This window comes from Heloderma suspectum, chromosome 4, assembly GCF_057233095.1.
Source record: "Heloderma suspectum isolate Gila_16-S chromosome 4, 16-S_ref, whole genome shotgun sequence".
NCBI classification, from domain to species: Eukaryota; Metazoa; Chordata; class Lepidosauria; order Squamata; family Helodermatidae; genus Heloderma; species Heloderma suspectum.
The window spans coordinates 3,736,872-3,761,027 of NC_139461.1; the positions used below are offsets into that span (position 1 = coordinate 3,736,872).

At 48.4% G+C, this 24,156-nt stretch overlaps 1 protein-coding gene across 7 annotated transcripts in view; it reads left to right on the forward strand.

Annotated features, from left to right (window-relative positions):
• The window catches only part of IQANK1 (IQ motif and ankyrin repeat containing 1), an 89,116-nt gene that overhangs the window by 13,232 nt on the left and 51,728 nt on the right, over positions 1–24,156 (forward strand). For 4 of the 7 annotated variants that reach the window (XM_084854667.1, XM_084854673.1, XM_084854672.1 and 1 more), the window contains exons 2-3: positions 18,815–18,915; positions 21,414–21,497. In XM_084854667.1, the coding sequence (XP_084710793.1) occupies positions 18,819–18,915; positions 21,414–21,497 (181 nt within the window). In that variant the 5' untranslated portion in view covers positions 18,815–18,818. Of the gene's footprint in view, positions 1–8,566; positions 9,075–10,968; positions 13,757–18,814; positions 18,916–21,413; positions 21,498–24,156 lie in introns of those variants that run through there. The other 3 variants (XM_084854665.1, XM_084854666.1, XM_084854669.1) reach the window with 2 other exon arrangements.

Here is a 24,156-nt window from a genome sequence, read left to right on the forward strand (position 1 = left end):
TATGAAATGTCATTCTGTTGTTTTCTGCCCAGCGCTCCAGTCTATCCAGATCACTTTGAATTTTGCTTGTGTCTTCCAGAGTATTAGCTATCCCACCCAATTTTGTGTCATCTGCAAATTTGATCAGCACTCCCTGCACCTCCTCCTCCAAGTCATTAATACAAATGTTGAAGAGCACTGGGCCCAGGACTGAGCCCTGCGGTACCCCACTCGTTACCTCTCCCCAGTTTGAGAAGGTCCCATTGAGAAGCACTCTTTGAGTCCGATTCTGTTGCTAACTGTGGCTCCACCGAATCGTTGTTTCATCTAGCCCACTTTGAGCTAGTTTGCTCATCAGGATATCATGGGGCGCTTTGTCGAAAGCTTATGGCGGAGAGTTCTGACAAAACGTGGTCCACTGGAGAAGGAAATGGCAACCCACTCCAGTATTCTTGCCAAGAAAACTCCATGGAACGTATCACAAGGCTAAAAGATATGATGCTGGAAGATGAGCCTCTCAGGTTGGAAGGTGTCCAATATACTACTGGGGAAGCGCAGAGGGAATTTCCAAGTAGCGCCAGAAAGAGTGAAGCGGCTGGGCCAAACCCGAAAGGACACTCAGCTGTGGATGTGTATGGTGGTGAAAAGAAAGTCCGATGCTGTAAAGAACAATATTGTTTAGGAACCTGGAATGTCAGATCAATGAATCAAGGTAGGCTGGAGGTGGTCAAACATGAGATGGCAAGATTGAAAATCGACATCTTGGGAATCAGCGAACTAAAATGGACAAGCATGGGCGAATTTAATTCAGGTGACCATTATATCTACTACTGTGGGCAAGAATCCCTTAGAAGAAATGGAGTAGCACTCATAGTCAACAAAAGGGTGGGAAAAGCAGTACTGGGGTACAATCTCAAAAACTACAGAATGATCTCAGTACGAATCCAAGGCAAACCATTCAACATCACAGTAATTCAAGTCTATGCCCCAACCACTGAGGCCGAAGAAGCAGAGGTTGATCGGTTCTATGAAGACCTACAACACCTTTGAGAACTAACACCAAAAAAAGATGTCCTCTTCATCATAGGGGATTGGAATGCCGAAGTAGGAAGTCAAGAAATCACCGGGATAACAGGCAAGCATGGCCTTGGTGTACAAAACAAAGCAGGACAAAGGCTAATAGAGTTTTGCCAAGAGAACACGCTGATCATAGCAAACACTCTTTTCCAACAGCACAAGAGGCGACTCTACACATGGACATCACCAGATGGTCAATAGCAAAATCAGATTGATTATATCCTTTGCAGCCAAAGATGGAGAAGCTCTATACAGTCAGTAAAAACAAGAGCTGGAGCTGACTGTGGCTCAGATCATGAGCTTCTTGTTGCAAAATTTCGGCTTAAATTGAAGAGCGTAGGGAAAACCACTAAACCATTCAGGTATGACCTAAATCATATCCCTTATGAATATGCAGTGGATGTGAGGAATAGATTTCAGGGATTAGACCTGATAGACAGAGTGCCTGAGGAACTATGGACGGAGGTCCGTAACATTGTTCAGAAGGCAGCAACAAAATCCATCCCAAAGAAAAAGAAATGCAAGAAAGCAAAGTGGCTATCTGATAAGGCTTTACAAGTAGCTGAGGAAAGAAGGGAAGCGAAAAGCAAGGGAGAAAGGGGAAGATATATCCAACTGAATGCAGAGTTCCAGAGAATAGCAAGGAGAGACAAGAAGGCCTTCTTAAATGAACAATGCAAAGAAATCGAGGAAAACAACAGAATGGGAAAGACTAGAGATCTCTTCAAGAAAATCGGAGATCTCAAGGGAACATTTTGTGCAAAGACGGGCATGATAAGGGACAAAGAAGGCAGGGACCTAACAGAAGCAGATGAGATTAAGAAGAGGTGGCAAGAATACACAGAAGAACTATACAGGAAAGATCTGAATGTCCCTGACAGCCATAATAGTGCGGTCACTGAACTTGAGCCGGACATCCTAGAGAGTGAAGTCAAGTGGGCCTTAGGAAGCATTAGTAACAACAAAGCTAGCGGAGATGACTGTCTTCCAGCTGAGCTATTTAAGATCCTAAAAGATGATGCTGTTAAAGTGCTGCACTCAATATGCCAACACATTTGGAACACTCAACAGTGGCCACAAGACTGGAAAAGGTCAGTTTACATTCCAATTCCAAAGAAGGGCAACGCCAAAGAGTGTTCAAACTACCATACAATTGCGCTCATTTCACATGCCAGCAGGGTTATGCTCAAAATCCTACAAGCTGGCTTCAGCAGTATGTGAACCAAGAACTACCGGAAGTACAAGCTAGGTTTCGAAGAGGCAGAGGAACTAGAGATCAAATTGCCAACATTCGCTGGATCATGGAGAAAGCAAGAGAATTCCAGAAAAATGTCTATTTCTGCTTCATTGACTACGCTAAAGCATTTGATTGTGTGGATCACAACAAACTGTGGCAAATTCTGAAAGAGATGGGAGTACCAGACCACCTTACCTGTCTCCTGAGAAACCTGTACGAGGGTCAAGAAGCAACAGTAAGAACCGGACATGGAAAAACCGATTGGTTCAAAATTGGGAAAGGAGTACGACAAGGCTGCATATTGTCGCCCTGCTTATTTAACTTATATGCAGAGTACATCATGAGAAACGCCGGGTTGGATGAATCACAGGTCGGAATTAAGGTTGCCGGGAGAATTATCAACAACCCCAGATACGCAGACGATACCACCCTAATGGCAGAAAGCGAAGAGGATCTAAAGAGCCTCTTGTTGAGGGTGAAAGAGGAAAGTGCAAAAGCTGGTTTGAAACTCAACATTAAAAAAACTAAGATCATGGCATCTGGCCCCATCACTTCCTGGCATCTAGAAGGGGAAGAAATGGAAGCAGTGAGAGATTTTATTTTCTCGGGCTCCAAGATCACTGCAAGACGGTGACTGTAGCCATGAAATTAAAAGACGCTTGCTCCTTGGGAGGAAAGCTATGGCATACCTAGACAGCACAGTAAGAAGCAGAGACATCACCTTGCTGACAAAGGTCCGTCTAATCAAAGCTATGGTTTTCCCAGTAGTAATGTATGGCTGTGAGAGCTGGACTATAAGGAAGGCTGAGCGCCGAAGAATTGATGCTTTCGAACTGTGGTGCTGGAGAAGACTCTTACGAGTCCCCTGGACTGCAAGGAGGTCAAATCAGTCCATCCTAAAGGAAATCAACCCTGAGTGCTCATTGGAAGGACAGATACTGAAGCTGAAGCTCAAATATTTTGGCCACGTAATGCGAAAACTCACTAGAAAAGACCCTGATGCTGGGAAAGATTGAAGGCGAAAGGAGAAGGGGATGGCAGAGGATGAGATGGCTAGATAGCATCACCGATACAACGAATATGAACTTGAGCATGCTCCAAGAGACAGCGGAGGACAGGAAGGCCTGGCATGCTATGGTCCATGGGGTCATGAAGGGTCGGACACGACTTAACGATTGAACAACTGAACAAGCAGCTGCGGGAAGGTGGAGTGGGGGAGGAGGCTGCCAGACAACACATAGGATATGCCGTATCGGCATTTCCGCCTTCCCTGCCATGGAACACCCCCCGGAACACCCCATTTTGGCCGCTCCACTCTCCTCTTCCGAGTGCAGAACACAGGGCCATTCCACGTTGCCTGTGATTGCATACTGACCTGGCAAACATCCTAATCCCTGAAACACACCTTCATAATGCTTAGCGCTTTTCCTTCCTTCCTTCCTAACACATTTACCTTTTTTCACTAACTCTGAATCAGTAACTGTTTTTAAACCCAAGATTGCTTGTGCTTCAGAACTTACTACTTGAAATTCTATCTTAAATTCTTTCCCTTTACGTGTAAATTTCATAACAAACTTCCCCAACACTTCCAACCTTGTACCTGAATAAGTAACTAATCTTATATTTGATTTCTGTAAATGTTCACTCTGAAGACTCTTATAAATTTTTAAGGAAATAGTATTAGCTTGTGCTGCAGTATCTACCTTAAACTTCACATCCTTATTCTTTAAAGATTTACAGTCCACTGTTCTTCCAGCTTATTAGTTGTTAAAGTCCCAATAAACATATCTTGCTTATCTTCTTCCTCCAGCACAAGCATCTTCTTGTGAACAAACTTGGCATCTGTGACTTTACACATCTTTGCAAAATGATTAGGTTTTCTACATTTTTGGCAATGTTTTCCATACGCAGGACACTGTCTTAGCTTATGGTTGTTAACCGCATCTAGAACAAAGCTTGAAGCAAAAATTGAAACAGGTTTCAGTGTCTTCTCATTATGCAGCTGAGTTTTCTTTTTAGCACTGTCTTTACTTTTCAAAATATCCACTTCTCACCTAGCTGATCCCAGTCCTTTTAATTGCTTTACAGTCACTTCTTCTGCTCTACAAAGGTACACAGCTTTTTCCAAGGTTAAGGGCATCTCTATACCAGCCTAAAATCTTGCATTTAAAATGGGGCTTTCTGTTTCCCTTTTAAATGCAGGATCACAACGACATCCTTTTTCAGGTGCTTCCTCCCCCCCCCACTTCCCCCTCCTTCTCCCCATATCTGAATCTTCCATTATCTTTGACTGATCTCGCTCCTCTTCTTGCTGCTTTTACTCTTTTCATGGAGGAAACTGAATCAGAACACAATGGGGTAATTTGATGGCTCATTATCTGCAATCTATTTTAAAAACGGAACAAAGGGCATTTAGTGCAGGAGATGCCTGGAATGATCATGGCATCATGTAAAGAGCCCACAAACTTCCATGAAGGAGCAATCGCAGGATAAAAGCTCAGTGTGAAGGAGCCCTAAATCAGCTTCTCTCAGCAGCCATGCCGGAGATTATCTGTTCTTATTCCACAAACAATTCTATCCTTAATCAAAGACTCACACAGCTGGCTAAACTCGCATGAGTGTGCCAAGAACTTTAAGTCAGTAACATAAGAGTCAATAGGTTCTTAGTCATTCTGAGCTCTTGAAAAGAACTTATGTCTCTCATAGGTAACATTTCTTTTAGGAGCACAATCTAATTCAAAGTCACCGAGCAAAATAGTATCTTGTGCCTATCTGCTTCATGATCAACATGGAGGGTATTATATATTTCTCTGGCTTCTTCTCCTGCCATATGCAGAAATAAAGCAGCTTGAAGCTTCTCACTTTTCTTGTCAGCTCCACTTGCTATACATTATTATTATTATTATTATTATTATTATTATTAGCATTTCTATACCGCCCCATAGCTGAAGATCTCTGGGCGGTTTACAGAAGTTAAAACATTAAATACAATATAAAAAGGTTAAAAGCCGTTTGCAAAAAACCATGTAAAAGCACAGACAATATGCACAAACAACATATACCTAAAAACAACATTGAACTATCAGTCATAACTAAAGACACATCCAGGGCCGATTAAAACTCGTCACGTGCTGCCAAATGCCTGGGAAAAGAGATAGGTCTTAACCTGGCACATAAAAGATAATAATGTTAGTGCCGAGCAGACCTCATCAGAGAGCTTGTTCCGCAGATGGGGGGCAACCACTGAGAAGGCCCTCTTCCTCACTGCTGCCTTCCCAGCTTTCCTTGGAGGAGGCACTCAGAGGGGGGCCTTAGATGCTGAACATAGTGTATGGGTAGGTTCATTACAGGAGAGACATGCTGTCAGGTATTGTGGTCCCAAGTCGTGTAGGGTTTATAGGTTAAAACCAGCACCTTGAATTGAGCTTGGAAGCATATAGGCAGCCACTGCAAGAGGGCCAGAGTCGGTCTTATATGTTCGAACCTTCTGGTCCCTGTTAGCAATCTGGCCACCACATTTTGCATGAGCTGCAGCTTCCGAACCGTCTTCAAAGGCAGCCCCATGCAGGGTGCATTGCAGTAATCTAACTTGGAAATTCCCAGAGCATAGACAACTGAAGCCAGGTTATCCCTGTTCAGATAGGTTCACCAACCAAAGCTGGTAGAAGGCACTCTGTGCCACTGAAGCCACCCAAGCCTCAAGTGACAAAGATGGTTCCAGGAGGACCCCCAAGCTACAGACCTGCTCCTTCAGGGGGCGTGCAACCCCATCCAGAACAGGTCAGCAGAACCACCCACCAACAGCATCTCAGTCTTGTCTGGATTGAGCTTCAGTTTATTAGCCCTCATCCAGTCCATTATCACAGACAGGCACTGATTCAGCACATCCACAGCCTCACCTGAAGATGAAAAGGGGAAATACAGCTGCATGTCATCAGCATACTGATGACAATGCACTCCAAAACTCCGGCTGACCGCACTCCGCTGTTTCATCTAGATGTTGAACAGCATGGGGGACAAAACTGACCCCTATGGAACCCCATATTCGAGAATCCATGGGGCCGAGCAGTGTTCCCCAAGCACCACTTTCTGGAGGCGACCCTCCAATTAGGAACGAAACCACTGCAATGCAGTGCCTCCACTCCCAGCTCAGAGAGCCGTCCCAGAAGGGTACCGTGGTCGATGGTATCGGAAGCCGCAGAGAGATCAAGGAGAATCAACAGGGTCACACTCCCCCTGTCTTTCTCCCAACATAGGTCATCATACAGGGCGACCAAGGCTGTTTCTGTGCCAAAACCAGGCCTGAACCCCGATTGAAATGGATCCAGATAATTGGTCTCATCCAAGAGTGCCTGGAGCTGGTTGGCAACCACTCGCTCAAGGACCTTGCCCAGGAATGGAACATTTGCAACCAGCCTATAATTATTAAGGTTTTCCAGGTCTAGGGAGGATTTCTTCAGGAGTGGTCTCACCACTGCTTCTTTCAGGCAACCTGGAACCACTCCCTCTCGCAAGGAGGCATTAATCACCTCCCCAGCCTGGCTGGCTGTTCCCACCCTGCTAGTTTTTATGAGCCAAGAAGGGCAAGGATCCAATATGGAAGTCCATACGAACCAGTCCAAGCAACTTGTCCATGTACTTGAGCTGTACCAGCTGAAACTCATCCAAGAAAACTGGACAAGGCTGTGCTCTGGATACCTCACCTGATTCACTTGCAGTAATACTGGAGTCTAAGTCCCGGTGGATGCAAGAGCTTTTATTCTGGAAGTGCCTAGGCAGTGCGTTACAGCGGGCCCCAGATGGTTCCATAGTATCCTTAGGGCCAGAATGTAAAAGGCCCCGGATAACCCTAAAAAGCTCTGCTGGGCAGCATGTGGATGATGGAATGCAGGCAGTGAAATACTTTTTCCTTGCCACTCTCACTGCCTTTGAATATACCTAGCCACAGGCATGCACCAGAGTTTGATTGCATCCACTAGCTGTTTTTCTCCACCTGCACTCAAGCTGTCTCCTATTTTGTTTCAGCACTCTCAGCTCCAGGGTATACCACAGAGCCGTATGAGCTCTACTCTGGAGACGGCGCCCATGAGCAATCGTGTCAACTGCCTGGGTCATTTCTGCATTCCACAGGGCTTTGATACAAGTGCCAGACGTATCAGCCAGAACGCCCCCCCACCCCGAGCCCTTGGGAAACCATCTGGATCCGTTAGCCTCCAGGGTCTTAATAGATCCCCAATCCTTGCAGAGGGAAAAAGCTGCTGTAAGTCTAAACCTCAGCAGGCAGTGATCTGACCATGATGAAGGGACTCATACAAAGTCCCCCACCTTCAGATCACCATCAACTACAGACCAGTCAGTCTGACATCAATCTCTGGGAAAATTCTGGAGCAGATGATAAAGCAATCCATCTGTAAGCACCTTGAAAACAATGCAGTGATGACTCAAAGCCAACACGGATTTGTCAAGAACAAATCCTGCCAGACGAATCTGATCTCATTTTTTGATCAACTAACCTCCCTGGTGGACCGTGGGAATGCTGTAGACATCATATACCTCAACTTCAGCAAAACTTTCGACAAAGTGCCCCATGATATCCTGATGAGCAAACTAGCTCAAAGTGGGCTAGATGAAACAACGATCCGGTGGATCCACAGTCGGCTACAGAATCGGACTCAAAGAGTGCTTCTCAATGGGACCTTCTCAAACTGGGGAGAGGTAACGAGTGGGGTACTGCAGGGCTCAGTCCTGGGCCCAGTGCTCTTCAACATTTGTATTAATGACTTGGAGGAGGTGGTGCAGGGAATGCTGATCAAATTTGCAGATGACACAAAATTGGGCAGGATAGCTAATACTTTGGAAGACAGAAACAAAATTCAAAGTGATCTGGATAGACTGGAGCACTGGGCAGAAAACAACAGGATGACATTGAATAGGGATAAATGCCAAGTTCTGCACCTAGGAAAAAGAAACCAAATGCACAGTTACAAGATGGGGGATACGTGGCGCAACAACACTACAAGCGAGAAGGATGTTGGAAGTGGTGTTGATTACAAGCTGAATATGAGCCAACCATGTGATGTGGCTGCAAAAAAGGCAAATGCTCTTTTGGGCTGCATTCATAGAAGCATAGCTTCCAAAATCCTAGGAAGTACTAGTTCCCCTCTACTCAGCACTGGTTAGGCCTCATCTGGAGTACTGTGTCCAGTTCTGGGCACCACACTTTCAGAAGGATGCAGACAAACTGGAGAGGGTTCAGAGGAGGGCAACGAAGATGATCAGGGGACTGGAAACAAAGCCCTATGAAGAGAGACTGAAAGAACTGGGCATGTTTAGCCTTGAGAAGAGAAGACTGAGGGGAGATAGGATAGCACTCTTCAAGTACTTGAAAGGTTGTCCCAGACAGGAAGGCCAGGATCTCTTCTGGATCATCCCAGAGTGCAGGACACGGAACAATGGGCTCAAGTGACAGGAAGCCAGATTCTGGCTGAACATCAGGAAAAACTTCCTGTTAGAGCAATATGACAATGGAACCAGTTACCTAGGGCGGTGGTGGGCTCTCCCACACTGGAGGCGTTCAAGACGAGGCTGGACAGCCACCTGTCAGGGATGCTCTGACCTGGATTCCTGCACTGAGCAGGGGGTTGGACTCGACGGCCTTGTAGGCCCCTTCCAACCCTACTATTCTATGATTCTATGCTCCTCAAGCAACCTCAGGAGCACGTCGCACCTATGAATTCTTTTCAGAGTTCTGTTTTGCAGACAGCTTTCTTGCCTTGTCCACGTAAGTACTGGCACTCATTCAATTACAGAGCAGTATGAGGAACTTCTCAGTGGTATGGAAAGATTCTTCTGGAATGTTACATGGGGCACATGCAATCTCAGCAGTGCAGTGGTAAGCTCAGCAGAGGTTATCTTTCCATGACCAGTAAATGATAATAAAAGATAGGTACATAGTGCATTTGTGGGGTTGTGGAGCTTGGCGGCTTATCCTCTTGGGCCTATGGGGCAATCATGTCTCTCAGTGGGGCAATGGGGCTGTTGAGGTTGCAGACTTTGATCTCAGTGGTTTGCCTTCTGATGGACAAGCTGGGTGCCTCCGGCATTGTGCTGAGGTTTCCCAGGCTCTTGAGCCAGGCGCAACCCAAAATGTTATTTTAGATCATCCATGGGTTAACTCACAGGAGTCTTCCTCATAGCAATACAGTAAGGCTCATAGTGTATCATAAGCCAAATCAAGGCCAGGACAATATGGGGCACCTTTGTTGGCCCTAGCCACTCCATTCGCCCCATCTGGGTTTGGGCCTGAAAGACAAAGGAAAAGTGGGTGCTTGGAGGGTAAGTCATAAGCGAGCACAATATGTGACATTGCACAACAACTCTTTCAACTCTGTCATTCTATGTGGATGGTATTGATTGCCAGCTGGTTACTTGTAACATGGAACGGTAGGTTCAGTTGCACAGATGCCATGTGCCTATTCCAGAGAAATCTGGGACTGAGCTCCACTGCTCTGCCACTGACAGCCTTCCAGACCCAAGGGAGTGGTGAAGATGAAACTAGCCACAGCATAGGATACACGTTATATCCATATTGCCCAAATAAGACATCTCTTAAGAGTGTGGCCCTTAAACAGATGTTATTTAGGCAATATGACCCTTCATAGCTGTAATTTCCCAGCATATTGGAGCTTGAACTAACATGGAAAAGCCCTTCATACAACTTGCTAAACTGAAAGAGTTTTTTGTTAATTACATTTTGACAAAGCTATGCCTAAAATTCTATGATCAGGCAAACATGAAATTGAAAATGAGACTCAATGGAAAGAGAAAAGTAAGAAATTACCATGTAGAAGGGTAAAAATTTACTATAACATACATGTCAAAAACACATTTATTACAACAAAGAAATATCACGACACGTATCTTAATATGAACTGGTGGTTATTATTTAAGTAAGAGAACAATCCTACGGTCCCTGGGCGAGCATAGGATGGCTCAGAAAACTTCTTGTGAGCTCGGAGACTGTTCTGACCTCGGAAGGGGGAGTTGGAAATCTGACTTCCACCCTAGCAGCCAGTGTGGAGAGAACTGCATCGGCTGCCTCTCCGAGGTCAGAAACTGACCTCAAAGAGGGGGGAAAGCGGGCATTGCAGTGGATGGGAAAGAGAACAGAGACGCCAGGATACGATTTTTCCTGAGCCTTCTGTAGCTTCCCTCCCTCCCCTTCCAAAGTACCCTCACTAGGCATGCGGGAAAGGATGTCTAGCAAAAATATAGATCAGAGGATGGGGAGGCAACAATCACCTCCACTGCTCCAGCCTGCTTCAGCCTGGCGCGCATAGGAATCTTGGAAGCCTCCGAGTTTGGGGGATTCCAAGGAGTGAGGGGTCAGTCCAGGATCGCACCCTAAAAATGTCTAGAATACTGAAATCATTTTATCACAAAATCCCACCAGCATAAATCTGTGATAGGCATATAAATGTGTAAATTAAGGATAGCCCTTTTATGCACCTATCTTCTGGGCCCTGTACAATACACTTGTTAGTGCCAACTTGTGAATGTAATTGAGTGTTGGCAGGCTGCAGTTCTTGTGCTATTCCTGTGTTTAGGGCTATATGCATGACCATATAGCATCAGTGGTTTTATTTCTTTCTACTTTTATTTTTTATTTTCCTGGGCATTTTAAATTGGTTTGATGGCCTTACTGCTTCAGTTCTCTTGCCTGTCAGTTTTATTCTTTGCATGAAGGATGTTGTGGTTTTATTAGAACTCTCATTGAGCACATGCAGTAGCTGAACATACAGGCTACTCTCTACTTTTAGCTTAATCGTTAGTGGCAAGTACCACAGCACACATTTACAGCTGGCATAACAGTAAGTAGCTGGATCTTGGAGTATCCTGACAAACATCCGATGCCCTGGAGCCAGTCAGGAAATACCCCTTTGATGCTGTTTGCTGAAGACACTTATAGCCTTTGATTGTGTGGATCACAACAAACTGTGGCAAATTCTGAAAGAGATGGGAGTACCAGACCACCTTACCTGTCTCCTGAGAAACCTGTACGAGGGTCAAGAAGCAACAGTTAGAACCAGACATGGAACAACTGACTGGTTCAAAATTGGGAAAGGAGTATGACAAGGCTGCATATTGTTGCCCTGCTTATTTAACTTATATGCAGAGTACATCATGAGCAATGCCGGGTTGGATGAATCACAGGTCGGAATTAAGATTGCCGGGAGAATTATCAACAACCCCAGATATGCAGACGATACCACCCTAATGGCAGAAAGCGAAGAGGATCTAAAGAGCCTCTTGTTGAGGGTGAAAGAGGAAAGTGCAAAAGCTGGTTTGAAATTCAACATTAAAAAAACGAAGATCATGGCATCTGGCCCCATCACTTCCTGGCATCTAGAAGGGGAAGAAATGGAAGCAGTGAGAGATTTTATTTTCTCGGGCTCCAAGATCACTGCAAGACGGTGACTGTAGCCATGAAATTAAAAGACGCTTGCTCCTTGGGAGGAAAGCTATGGCATACCTAGACAGCATAGTAAGAAGCAGAGACATCACCTTGCTGACAAAGGTCCGTCTAATCAAAGCTATGGTTTTCCCAGTAGTAATGTATGGCTGTGAGAGCTGGACTATAAGGAAGGCTGAGCGCCGAAGAATTGATGCTTTCGAACTGTGGTGCTGGAGAAGACTCTTACGAGTCCCCTGGACTGCAAGGAGGTCAAATCAGTCCATCCTAAAGGAAATCAACCCTGAGTGCTCATTGGAAGGACAGATGCTGAAGCTCAAATATTTTGGCCATGTAATGCGAAAACTCCCTGATGCTGGGAAAGGCTGAAGGCAAAAGGAGAAGGGGACGGCAGAGGATGAGATGGCTAGATAGCATCACTGATGTAATGAATATGGACTTGAGCACACTCCGGGAGGAGCGGAGGACAGGAAGGCCTGGCGTGCTATGGTCCATGGGGTCATGAAGAGTGGGACACACTGTCTGAACAACAAGGGTGAAATCCAATGTCCCGTAGACAGCGTCTGGGGGACATAGGTTATTTCAGTTTCTGGGTCAGAACCTGGGCTCTGACCTTGGAGACCAGAAACTGCGCCCCCTCCCCCTCCCCCTCCCAGCTGGTGAAGTTCTCTTTGCACTGCCTATGTCTCCGCACTCGGAGACGGTGAAAAGGGGGCAGTCCTGGGGGCAGGGAGGAGACTGTAGAAGCTGCTTTAAGCAACTTCCTACACATGTCCTGGTCTCCTCCCGTCCCTGAAGCTGTGCCTAGGCAGGCAAAATTGCCCATCTAGGGAACATGCAGGGTGGACGGAGCACAGCGGTGAGGATCACCTCCGTGCTTCCACCACCCTGCGTCGCGTACTCCGCAGCCTCTGACTTTGGAAGACCGCTCTCAGGACAGGACTGTGCCCTTAGTGACTGTACGGCCTTCGTTCCCAATGCTGGCATAGCCAGTGTCTCTACAGGGCAGAGCACTAGACGGCGGCCTCTTTCTTCGCAGCTGCATTTGACGTGGCACTTTTCCGCCCTCCGGATGGAGACCCTCGCTTCCCACTAGCGTTGTCGGTATTTGTTCTGTGTCCTGGGCTACGCTGTCTCGAGGAAGCAGCTGACTCGTGCTCCAGTGCCGGGGCCTCGGGATGCTTCCCGCTAAGGGAGCTTTGCCGGCAGTAATCCGGATCCCATGCACCGCTTGCTTGCGTGAAGTCTCCCGAGTTCGAGCCCCTCAAAATGCTGCCCCAAGCGTGCTGCTGCGCGGAGGGGCGCGGCCCGTTTCCACGGAGCCCCCTCGGGCTCTCCCACGGGGACCTCCGCTGGGCAGAGGGGGGCCCTCTGCAACGCCCCGGCAGCGCCTGCCGGAGAAGCGCGGCGGAGCCCACCAGCGGCCTGCAGGCGCCAGCCGCCTCGCCCCGGGCCCCCGCCGCGCGCTTTCGCGGCCCTCGGCCCGGCTGCCTCGGCCCGCGGGCGGCACTGGGCAGGCCCCCGCGGGGCTTCCCGCGGCCGCCTAGCCGCGCCGCCCACGCTGGCCGGCCGCTGGGCTGCCCCCGGCGCTACGCGAGTCCCAGGCAGGAGGCGGCCCGGGGCCAGGCCGCCGCGCGCTCGCCCGGGGGGAGGCGCAGGAAGCCTCGGGGGCCGCCGGCGGGGCCGCCCCACGGGCGCCTCCGGCCCGGCAGGCGGCGCCTCGCGCGGGGCCCGCACGCAGCGCGCGCCCGGCGCGCCCCTCAGCCGCCCGCGCGCGAGACGCTCGTTGCTCGGCGACGGCTGCCCGCGTCGGGAGAGGGCGAACGGGTGAGCGCGGGGCGGGGCGGGGCGCGTCTCCCCGGCCCCGGCCCGCCTGGCGGGGACGTCGCGAGCGCAAAGGGGCGCCTTCCGCTGCCCCCGGCCGCCTGTCTCCTCGGCGCCGCGCCGCGCCGAGCCCTGCCGCCCGCGCGCCCTTCTCGTTCTCGGCGGAGGTGGGGCGGCGCCCGGTCCCGCGCCCCACCAGGCTCGGCCCGCCTCGCAGGGCTGCGGTGGGGGCAGGAGGAGGGATGTCTGGCGGGCTCTGCGTGGCCGCGCATGATCTGGAAGGAGGGGCGCGCAGCGAAGCGGCGCGGTCGCTGATGCCCCCGGGCCTGCGCGGCGGCCGAAGCAGCGAGGGGTTGCGAGGCGCGCCGGAAGGGTCTCCCCGGCCCGGGAGGACGGGCGGCGGGCGCGGTCCGGTGTAACCAAGGGCGAAGTGGCGCACGCCGGGGCAAAAAGTCACAGCCTCAGGAGCGCCTGATGGGACCTGAGCTGGTGGTGACCGACCGGGAGGGAGATCTTGGGGCTGCGGTGGGCAGCTCGATGAAGGGGGCAACCCGGTGTGCGGCTGCCGTAAAAGAGGCAGGCTCCGTGTTAGGCATAATTAGAGAGGGGCCTGAGAATAAAACAGCCGAGAGCACACTGCCCTGGCACAGATCTGTGGCGCGGCCACGCGTGGAATGCTGTGTCCAGCTCTGGTCACCACACCTAAAACAAGGTCCTGTAGAGCTGGAAAGAGTGCAGAAAAGGGCCACTGAAATGGCCAAGGGGCTGGGGCACCTCCCCCGGTTACAGCCGCTGAGATTGTTTAGCTTGGAGAAAAGGAGGGTAAGGGGAGACATGAGAGAGGTGTACAAAATGGTGCATGGTGTGGAGAAAGTGGATGGATGGGGAGACATTTTTCTCCCTCTCAAAATACTAGAACCCAGTGGGGTCATCCCCCGAAGCTGATAAGTGGGAGATTCAGGATGGATAAAAGGCAGCATTTCTTCACACAGCACATAGGTAAAGCATGGTATTCGCTTGCACAAGATGTAGCAATGGCCACCAATTTGGATGTCTTTGAAATAGGATTGGACAAATTCATGGAGAATAAGGCTATCAATGGCTACTAGTCCTGACAGACTACCTCCACTATCAGGCAGCCCTATCAAGATCACTTTGAATTCTGTTTCTGTCTTCCAGGGTATTAGCTATCCCATCTAATTTTGTGTCATCTGCAAATTGGATCAGCATTCCCTGCACCTCCTCCTCCAAGTCATTAATACAAATGTTGAAGAGCACTGCGCCCAGGACTGAGTCCTGCGGTACCCCACCCATTACCTCTCCCCAGTTTGAGAAGATCCCATTGATAGGGACTCTTTGAGTCCAATTCTGTAGGCAACTGTGGCTCCACCGGGTCGTTGTTTCATCTAGCCCACTTTGAGCTAGTTTGCTCGTCAGGATATCATGGGGCACGTTGTCGAAAGCCTTGCTGAATTTGAGATATATGATGTCCACAGCATTCCCACAGTCCACAAGGGAGGTGACCTGATCCAAAAATGAGATCAGATTCATCTGGCAGGATTTGTTCTTGACAAATCCATGTTGGCTTTGAGTCATCACTGCATTGTTTTCAGGGTGCTTCCAGATGCATTCCTTTATCATCTGCTCCAGAGTTTTTCCAGGGGTTGATGTCAGACTGACTGGTCTGTAGTTCCCAGGTTCCTCCTTTTTACCCTTTTTGAAGAGAGGGACAACACTCGCCCTCCTCCAGTCATCTGGCACTTCCCCCGTCCTCCATGATTCCTCAAAGAGAATAGACAGTGGTTCTGAGAGTTCTTCTGCCAGTTCCTTTATTACTCTCAGATGCAGTTCATCTGGCCCTGGAGATTTGAACTCATTCATAGTAATTAGGTGTTCCTTGACCATATGCTTATCGATCTCAAGCTGCAATCCTGCCCCTTCAATCTGCTTCGCCTTTGCCAGGGGGGTCATAGACCCTCTTTTGGGAGAAGACTGAGCCAAAGTAGGAACTGAGCTCTTCTGCCTTTTCCTTGTCATCTGTTATCATTTTGCCATCCTCATTTAACAGCTGAACCACCATTTCTTTCCTCTGTCTTTTACTATGCACGTAGCTGAAGAAAGACTTTTTGTTGCTTTTAGCATCCCTTGCCAACCTCAGCTCATTCTCAGCTTTAGCCTTCCTGACGCCATCCCTGCAATTCTGTGCTACCTGCCTTTGTAGCTTGGCCTTCCTTCTACTTCCTGTATGAGTCCTTTTTTGTTTTCAGGTCATCTCTAAGCTTTTTGTGAAGCTACTGTATTGGCCCCAGGAGCGTAGCCAAGTCATTTGTAGTGTTAGAGAGGCCTAGAGATCCATAATGCTTGCTTAAGTTCATTATTGGTGCAATTCCCATGCTAGTAAGCCTCTGAGCATGTGCAGATGAGTCAAAGGGCTGATAACAGCCTTCTCAGTGCATTCCTTGCTAATGAGGAGAGTCTGTATCTCTGATGTGCCTGGGAAGCAAAGTCTGTTTACAGGTGGCTGTGCCTGAGAACCAGACACTTCTGGTCTCTGCTGAGAATGAACGCTAGGAGCGCGTGCTGCTGAAACGCTGTAGAGTATAAGACCCATTAGACCCAATGGCTCGGGGTTCAGAGAAGCTGTCTGATCCAACCATTGGGTATGCCTGTGTGCTGTAAGTTACCCAATAAATACTCTCCTTGTAAGCAAACCTTTGAGTCTGATTTATCACTATCTTGGCACCTCTAACCTAAGAGTTCAACGTCCACTGCAGGGACGACACAGCCACGTTGTCTTCTGTTGTCTTCTCCCTTCTTGTTGGAATTGTTTGTAATTGTGCCTTGAGAATTTCCTTTTTAAAAAACTCCCACCCATCTTGGACTCCTTTTCTCATTAGAGTCGCTTGCCGTGGGACCTTACTTACATTGTTCTGAGTTTATTAAAATGGGCTTTCCTAAAATCCAGGGTACATGTTTGGTTACACTCGGCTTTTGCTGAAGAGAAGTGCTTTTGCGCCTGTTCTTTCTCCCATATAACATCCCATACACTTACAGTCGTACTTAGTCCTTGTTATCAACATTTAACACATCCTTATCTTCAAAGTACGGTATAAAACCTCCTCAAAAGAAGCATAACCACAAAAATACCAAACCCCAAATCATCGAATCAACTAACAGCAGAGAGAGAACCTTCAGTTGTTGTCTGCCTTTTCCTCCAAACACCAAATGCCTGTTAAGGAGTGGCTGGTCTTTGAGTCAGAGGCCTCCAGACGAACCTTATCAGGGAGACTTCCAAATAGAAAAGCAGCCATGACAGAATTTATGTAACATTTTAACAAAACCATGACTAAAATGGTAACTAGTGAATAAATGCATTTTCTAATCCCCAAACCCAGAGAGATTGAAACAGCTGGATTTAGCACAAAGATATTTAAAGTTACCCTTAAAGCATTGGAGGGAGCAATCCTATGCGGATCGATGGTCGCCTGACTGTCTATCCAGTGCAGGATGGGAGGAGTGGTGAGGAGTGGATCCTCTCCTCACTCCCACTGCCCTGCTTTCATGGCTAGACAGCTGATTTTGGCTGTCTAACCGTGGGACCTCGGAGCGTGGAAAGGGGCAGCCAGATGACACATAGCACTTCTGACCTTCCCGCCTCGCCCCTGGGAACACCCTATTTCCCCTGCTCCACGCTGCTCATCTGAGCGCAGAGCATGGGGCCGATGCGTGCTGCCTACGAGGCGATGCGGGAGGGGGTGGAGGTTGGTTCTCCGGGAACCAACCTCAGAGCACGGGCTCTGAGGCTGGTTCCCAGGAACCAACCTATGCTATGGCTGCCTAGCTGCTGACTATCAGCCATAGGATTGTGCCCTAAAGCACTTCAGCCATAAAAGGCTCCCAGAGCAGCTTACAAAGATTAGTAAGACACTGGAAGGAGGTCAAATCAGTCCATCCTAAAGGAAATCAACCCAGAGCGCTCATTGGAAGGACAGATACCGAAACTGAAGCTCAGATATTTTGGCCACCTTATGCGAAGAGAGAACTCCCTGGAAAAGCCCCTGATGCTGGGAAAGACTGAAGGCAAAAGGAGAAGGGGACGGCAGAAGATGAGATGGCTGGATAGCATCACCAATGCGATGAATATGGACTTGAGCACGCTCCGGGAGAGAGCGCAGGACAGGAAGGCCTGGCGTGCTGTGGTCCAGGGGGTCACGAAGAGTCGGACACGACTGAACGACTGAACAACAACCCTGCTGTCAACCTTATAGTTTAAAAGACATTACACAAAAGGGAACGAGGGAGGGGGAAAACCCAAACTCGGGAATTAGGCTTCAGTTACAATGTTCTTGGGAGTGTTCTTTCTGGCAGGGAGAAGGAAAGTGAGCTCCCTGTAGCTGTTTCTTCCCTGGCCATGGACGGGTTAGGCTGGTCTCCCCTCAGCCGTGGTTTTCTTCCTAGGTGACAGTGAGATCCGCCTTCTCCCAGTGGCCTTTGCCCCACTGGCTGACGGAGAGGCCAGGTCACATTACCTTTCAGGTCTGCAGTCCTTGGGCAACTGTATGTGTACATGCATTTTATAAATGTGTCTGCCTTCAATGTCAAAGTTTTCAGAAACAGCTCACAGGGAATAAAACCCTAAAAATAACTACACCAAAATAATAAACAACAAAGCAGCAGCAGTTAAAACAGTTCCAACCCATTGTAAAAGCCAGAGAAAATTAAGTCTTGTCTTCAAAACAGGCACCAGGTGAGCCTCCTCAGGTAGAGGACTTCATTACTGGGGCGGGGGGGGGGGAGCTGAAAGTGCCACCCCTTCACTTCAGCCGCCACTCACCTAACTGCAGATGGCAGGAGGGGCCCTGCAAGCGAACATGCAGGCTCACGTTTGAGTAGAATATTGGTGTGTATTGCCTTTTTCTTGAAGTGGTTCACAATAATGATTAAAAAGGCATAATAAAAATACATATAATGCAATATTAAAAACCTAAAAGATGCTTATTTTAACTGTGGTAACCTGTTTTGCTTCAGGTACCAAAACCTCTCTGAAGGTTTGATTAATAATAATCAATCATGAAATTGTTATTGACAGAGGTTAATTGTTCTTAAGTGAACAACCTTTCCCAGGAATATAAGGTATATTCAATACTGAAAATATTACTAAAATCAATGGTCTTGGTATCACTGAGATCTCACCCTCACCCATGCTGTTGCTCTCCTCATTTTAGGAAAATGAGTGCCAAGAAGACAGCAGGAAGGACCCCAGTTCGGAAAGGGGCAAAACCAACAACTTCAGTGAAGCCGACAGGAATGGTGTCTGGGAAGCCAGGTATACTATCCTTGGCAGAGAAGCAGAGGGTCAAAATAAGTGAACTGTTCTCACAGTGGAGGGAGGTAATAAGTGGGACCACTGCTTCTGAACTATCACTGCTGGACATAGGGATGAGTGGTGAGGTGGCCACATCGAATTATTCAGAGTTGTAAAACAAAAAGGGATTGTGAAGAGTTCCAGAAGGATCTCTCCAAAATAGGTGACTGGGCACTAAAATGGCAAATGTTTATTTATGAGGATCTGTCTCCTCTCCATTTTTTCCTCACAACAACCCTGTGAGGTAGTTTAGGTTGAGAGCCATTGACTGGCTCAAAGTCACCCAGTGAGTATCATGGCCGAGTGGGGACTAGAACCCTGATCTCCCAAGTCCCTGTCCAACATTCTGACCAGTACGTCATACTGGTTCAATGTAAGGATGTGTAAAGTGATGCATATTGGGACAAAAAATCTTAAGTTTTTTTTGGATACATTGATGGGTTAGCTGGCAGTGACTAACCAAGAAAATAATCTTGTGGCTGAGGTGGACAGCTCAATGAAAACATTGGTCCAGGGTGTAGCTGCTGCAAAAATGGTCCTCTGGTCCACACTGCAGATGGTATGGAGACAGCAGCAGCGGTCTCCACCGCCCTAAAAGCACAAGAATGTGAGAGGCTTCCTACTGGTTTCACCCAAAGGCCTGGCTAGTCCAGCATCCTGTTGGCCAACCAGAGTGTTACAGATTTGGCCTTTGCTGAGTGTTTTCAAACTATAGTTCCAGTATTTAGGAAGCCTTTGGCTGCCAGTTAACTACCCATAGCTGTTCAATAAAATTGCTCATATTCATGCTGACTTGGATGCCATTGTTTTGACAGAGTCTGATATGGATGGGACTGGTGCACCATCCAGTCATGCTATGGATACCTTTCGGCTTGTGCAACCTGAGGATGTGGACAAACTGCTTGGAGGACTGAGGCCTACTACTTGCCCTTTAGATCCTTGCCCATCCTGGCTTGTGAAATCTGCCAGAGCTGGGCTGGATATCTGGACCTCAGAGGTGGTAAATGCCTCCTTGAGGGATGGCGAGGTCCCCGCAGCTTTGAAATAAGCTGTGGTGAGGCCCTTGCTGAAGAAACCAAATTTAGATCCTATGGTTCCAGATAATTACCACCCTGTGTCAAATTTGCCACTCTTGGGCAACGTGCTGAAGCGTATGGTGGCCTCACAACTCCAAGCCGTTTTGGATGAAACTGATTACTTAGATCCATTCCAATCAGATTCCAGGCCTGGTTATGGGACAGCCTTGGTCACCCTGGTTGATGACTTGCGCCAGGGAATAGATCGGGGGAGTACAACCCTGTTGGTTCTTCTGGACCTCTCAGTGGCTTTCATCGACCATGGTATCCTTCTGGATTGTTTATCTGGATTGGGCTTGGGAGGCACGGTTTTAAAGTGGTTCCGGTCCTTTCTGGAGGAGCAGTCTCAGAAGGTGGTGCTGGAGGACTTCAGTTGCACCCCGTGGACATTAGCCTTTGGGGTGCCGCAAGGTTCTATCTTGTCCCCCGTGCTTTTTAACATTTACATGAAACCACTTGGGAAGTCATCAGGAGGTTTGGGCTGAAATATCATCAGTATGCAGATGATACTCAGCTCTACCTCTCATTTCCATCTGCACATCCCAGGGAGGTGAACTCTTGAACCAGTGTCTGGAGGCTGTTTTGGGATGGTTGAGGGTGAACAAGCTGAAACTTAATCCAGACAAGATGGAGTTACTGTGGGTTGGGAAAACAACTACTCTGGATGGAGTTTACAACTGGTCTTAGATAGGGCTGCACTCCCCCTGAAAGACCAAGTGCACAGACTGGGAGTCCTCCTGGACTCTGAGCTAGCTGGGGATGCCCAGGTGGCTGCGGTGTCCAGGAGTGCTTTTCACCAATTTAGGCTGGTACACCAGTGCGGCCCTATCTGGAGAGGACAGATCTTGCCTCAGTTATCCATGAACTAACTAGTGGCATCAAGGCTGGACTACTGTAATATGCATGGGGCTGCCTTTGAAGTTGCTGCTATGGTTGCTGTTACTGCCATTATCGTTCTTACTGGTTTTATTGTTTGCTTTTATTGTTGCTTTTATTGTTTTTATGCATGGGGCTGCCTTTGAAGACGGTTCAGAAACTCCAGCTCGTGCAGAATGTGGCCACCCAAGTATTGGTGGGGGCGAGGTGATTTGATCACATAATGCCTATACTGCACCATCTGCACTGGTTACCAGTGTGTTTCCGAGCCCAATTCAAAGTGCTGGTGTTGACCATTAAAGCCTTAAATGGTTTGGGCCAAGTTATTTGAAGGACCGCCTTCACCCATATCAGCCTGCCCATGCTTTAAGATCAAAAACAGAGGTCCTTCTCATTTGACCACCCATGAGAGCAGTCAGGTGGGTGCTGGTAAATGCAGTGGCTGTTGAACAGAAATCTTCCATGTTTTTTGAGTTCCAACTATCTCTCCCCCACACCCCTGTTCAGGCCACCCGATTGAGGGAAAGGGTGCAGCCACAGCAAGCCATGGCTCCAAACTCCAAGAAGAGCCCCCCGGCAGCCGTCCTACAGGTAGGCAACTGCATTTCAGAAGACCACTGGGAGAGCTGCGTGCACAATGCAGAGATCCTCAGCAATGGGCCTTACGGTGGCGAAATATGGGGGTGGGGGAGGAGAGTGGAGGCTCTCTGGAACAGGTTTGCTATGATCTCTGGTCTCCCTGGCTCCCTGAAGACAAGCTGGCATATTATGAAGTCAGCCCCACCCCTGTATGTAGCACTTTGCAGAGAAACCTTAGGGGAGACAAAGGCAGGTTCTGACCTTGAGGATGGTTTTGGGGGGGCGAGGGGAGAGCAAGCGGGAGGTGACAAGGGCAGGAAGCCCGAAGGGGAGCAAAGGGAGCTACTTGGACTTGAGCCTGACTTCAGCTGGGAACAGCAGGATCAGAAGTAATGCCGGCGGATTTTGTGGCTCTGAAAACCAGGCTCTGAGTCCATCTTCCCCAACCTGGTGCTCTCCAGTTGTTTGGGACTTAAACTCCCATCACCCCCAGCTGATAGGCTAGTGGAAGCAGCTGAGAAGCCATATGGTCTCTCCTATGAGGACAGGATGGCCCATGCAAAAGCAACAAGCTCCCAATGCAATTGGGGACTTTTGGAACGACAGGACGGACTTTTCTGTAGGCCCTGGTGACAGGCTGCACACAAGAGAAGACTCCAGAGGAGATGCACCTGGAGCAGCTGAAGGGCAGCCCTCCCAACCGGGTGCCCTCCAGATATGTTGGGCTACAACTCCCAGCATGCCTGACCATTGGCCATGCTGGTTGGAGCTGATGGCAGTTGAAGTCCAAAATATCTGGAGGGTACCAGGTTGGGGAAGGCCGTTCCGCCACGGAGTTTGGGGGGCCGAATGCACCGGCATTCGGCCTCACTGAGATCCGTGGCGGAATTCTCTGACATCCCTACATAGAACCCACTCAGTGTGCTATGCTTATTTATTTCATTTATAGGCCACCCAATAACAAGGTTTTTGGGTGGGTTAAAAGTAAATTAAAAACATAAAATACAAAACAATAGACCGTTATAAAAACAGCACAGAATAAAACAAACAGCAAAGAATAAAAACAGTGCAGCCTAAAAACCAAAACAAAAAAACTGCAGCAGAAAAAATATCTGAAAGCATGAAAACAATTCTTAAAATGCCAGGGAGAATAAAGGGACCATAACAGAGACCATATGGCTGAAAAGGCCGTTAGAGAGGCGCCAGGTGAGCCCCTCTGAGTCTCTATACTGTCTGCTTTTTGTGGTTTACTTCATGTTTTATTGTAAATGTTGAAAGGCGAAGTGTTCCATGGGCATGACCAAGCCCACCTCCCACCCCAGCAGTCAAGATGGAGCTGGTGAGACTTAGCAGGAGAAGGGCAATAAGGACACAGGCCCAAATTACTGGCAGCTATCAGGGGCTGGGGCTGTGCTGAATGAAACCGTTGCGAGGCATGCGTGCTTTGCCTGCCTCACTAGTGGGCCAGGTTGCTGCAACACAGTTGTGTGAGGCTAGGAGACTGGCTGCTCCCCTGAGCCACCCACATGGATCCATGCTAATCTTGCACAAAGAGCAAGAGATTATGGAAACGGAGCAATAGCTAAATCAAGTCCATGTGTACCATTTCTGATCCAGCCAAGGGGTTGACGACTGTGCATGCAGGCATCCCTTGTGAGATCATTTCCAGGCCCGATTCAAAGTTCTGGTATTAACATTCAAAGCCCTTAACGGCTTGGGGCCAGGTTACCTGAAGGATCGCCTCCTCCCATATGTGCCTGCTGGGACCTTAAGATCATCGTCAGCAGCCCTTCTCCGTGAGCCCCTGCCAAAGAAAGTGAGGTGGCTGGCTACTAGGAGGAGGGCCTTTTCTGCTGTGGAATCAGCTCCCTAGTGAGGTTCGCCTGGCACCTACATTGTATTCCTTCTGGCACCAGGTGAAGACTTTTTCATTCTCCCAGGCATTTTAGCATTTTAGCTTTCTAGTCATTTAGCTTTGGTGTTTTAAATCTGTATTTTATATCTCTGCATTGCATTGCTGCTAGGTTTTATTCTGGTTGTATTGTTATATTGTGGTTGTAATGCTTTTATATTTTATGTTTTACCCTGCACTGTTTGGTTTTAATTTCTGTGAACCGCCCACAGAGCTTCGGCTATCAGGCAGTATAGAAGTGAAATAAATGAATAAAGGCATGCATTTTTAGTGCTTTATTGGCATTAGCCCTGACCCAACACCATTAGCACAATATCCTGTGCGTATGCAATGGGTGGAGAGAGCCTTCCTGCAGGGGACTGATATAGCTATCTTAAGGCTTTCTTTTAAATCAGAGTTGTTCACTGGAGAAGTGCATAGTGTGAAGACAAACAAAGAATGAAATCCATGAAATAGTGGGGTACAGCTAACAGATGGGATGGCAGGCAACCTTACTCTGCTAACTGTACATAACCACATACATATAAGATATGCAGACTGTGTGAGCTCCACTGCCCTTGAATGTTGCAATGGGGGAGCACTCAGCCTCTAGAGAACATCATCATGCCAATAATTATGATAATAATAGCGAAAAATGAAAAATAAACTCAGCCTCTAAAGAACTGTTGCGCTCCTTGCCTGCTTGTGAGTTTCCTGTCAACAGCTAGTCAGCCACTGTGTGAACAGAGTGCTGGACTAGAGGGACCCTTGGTCTGATCC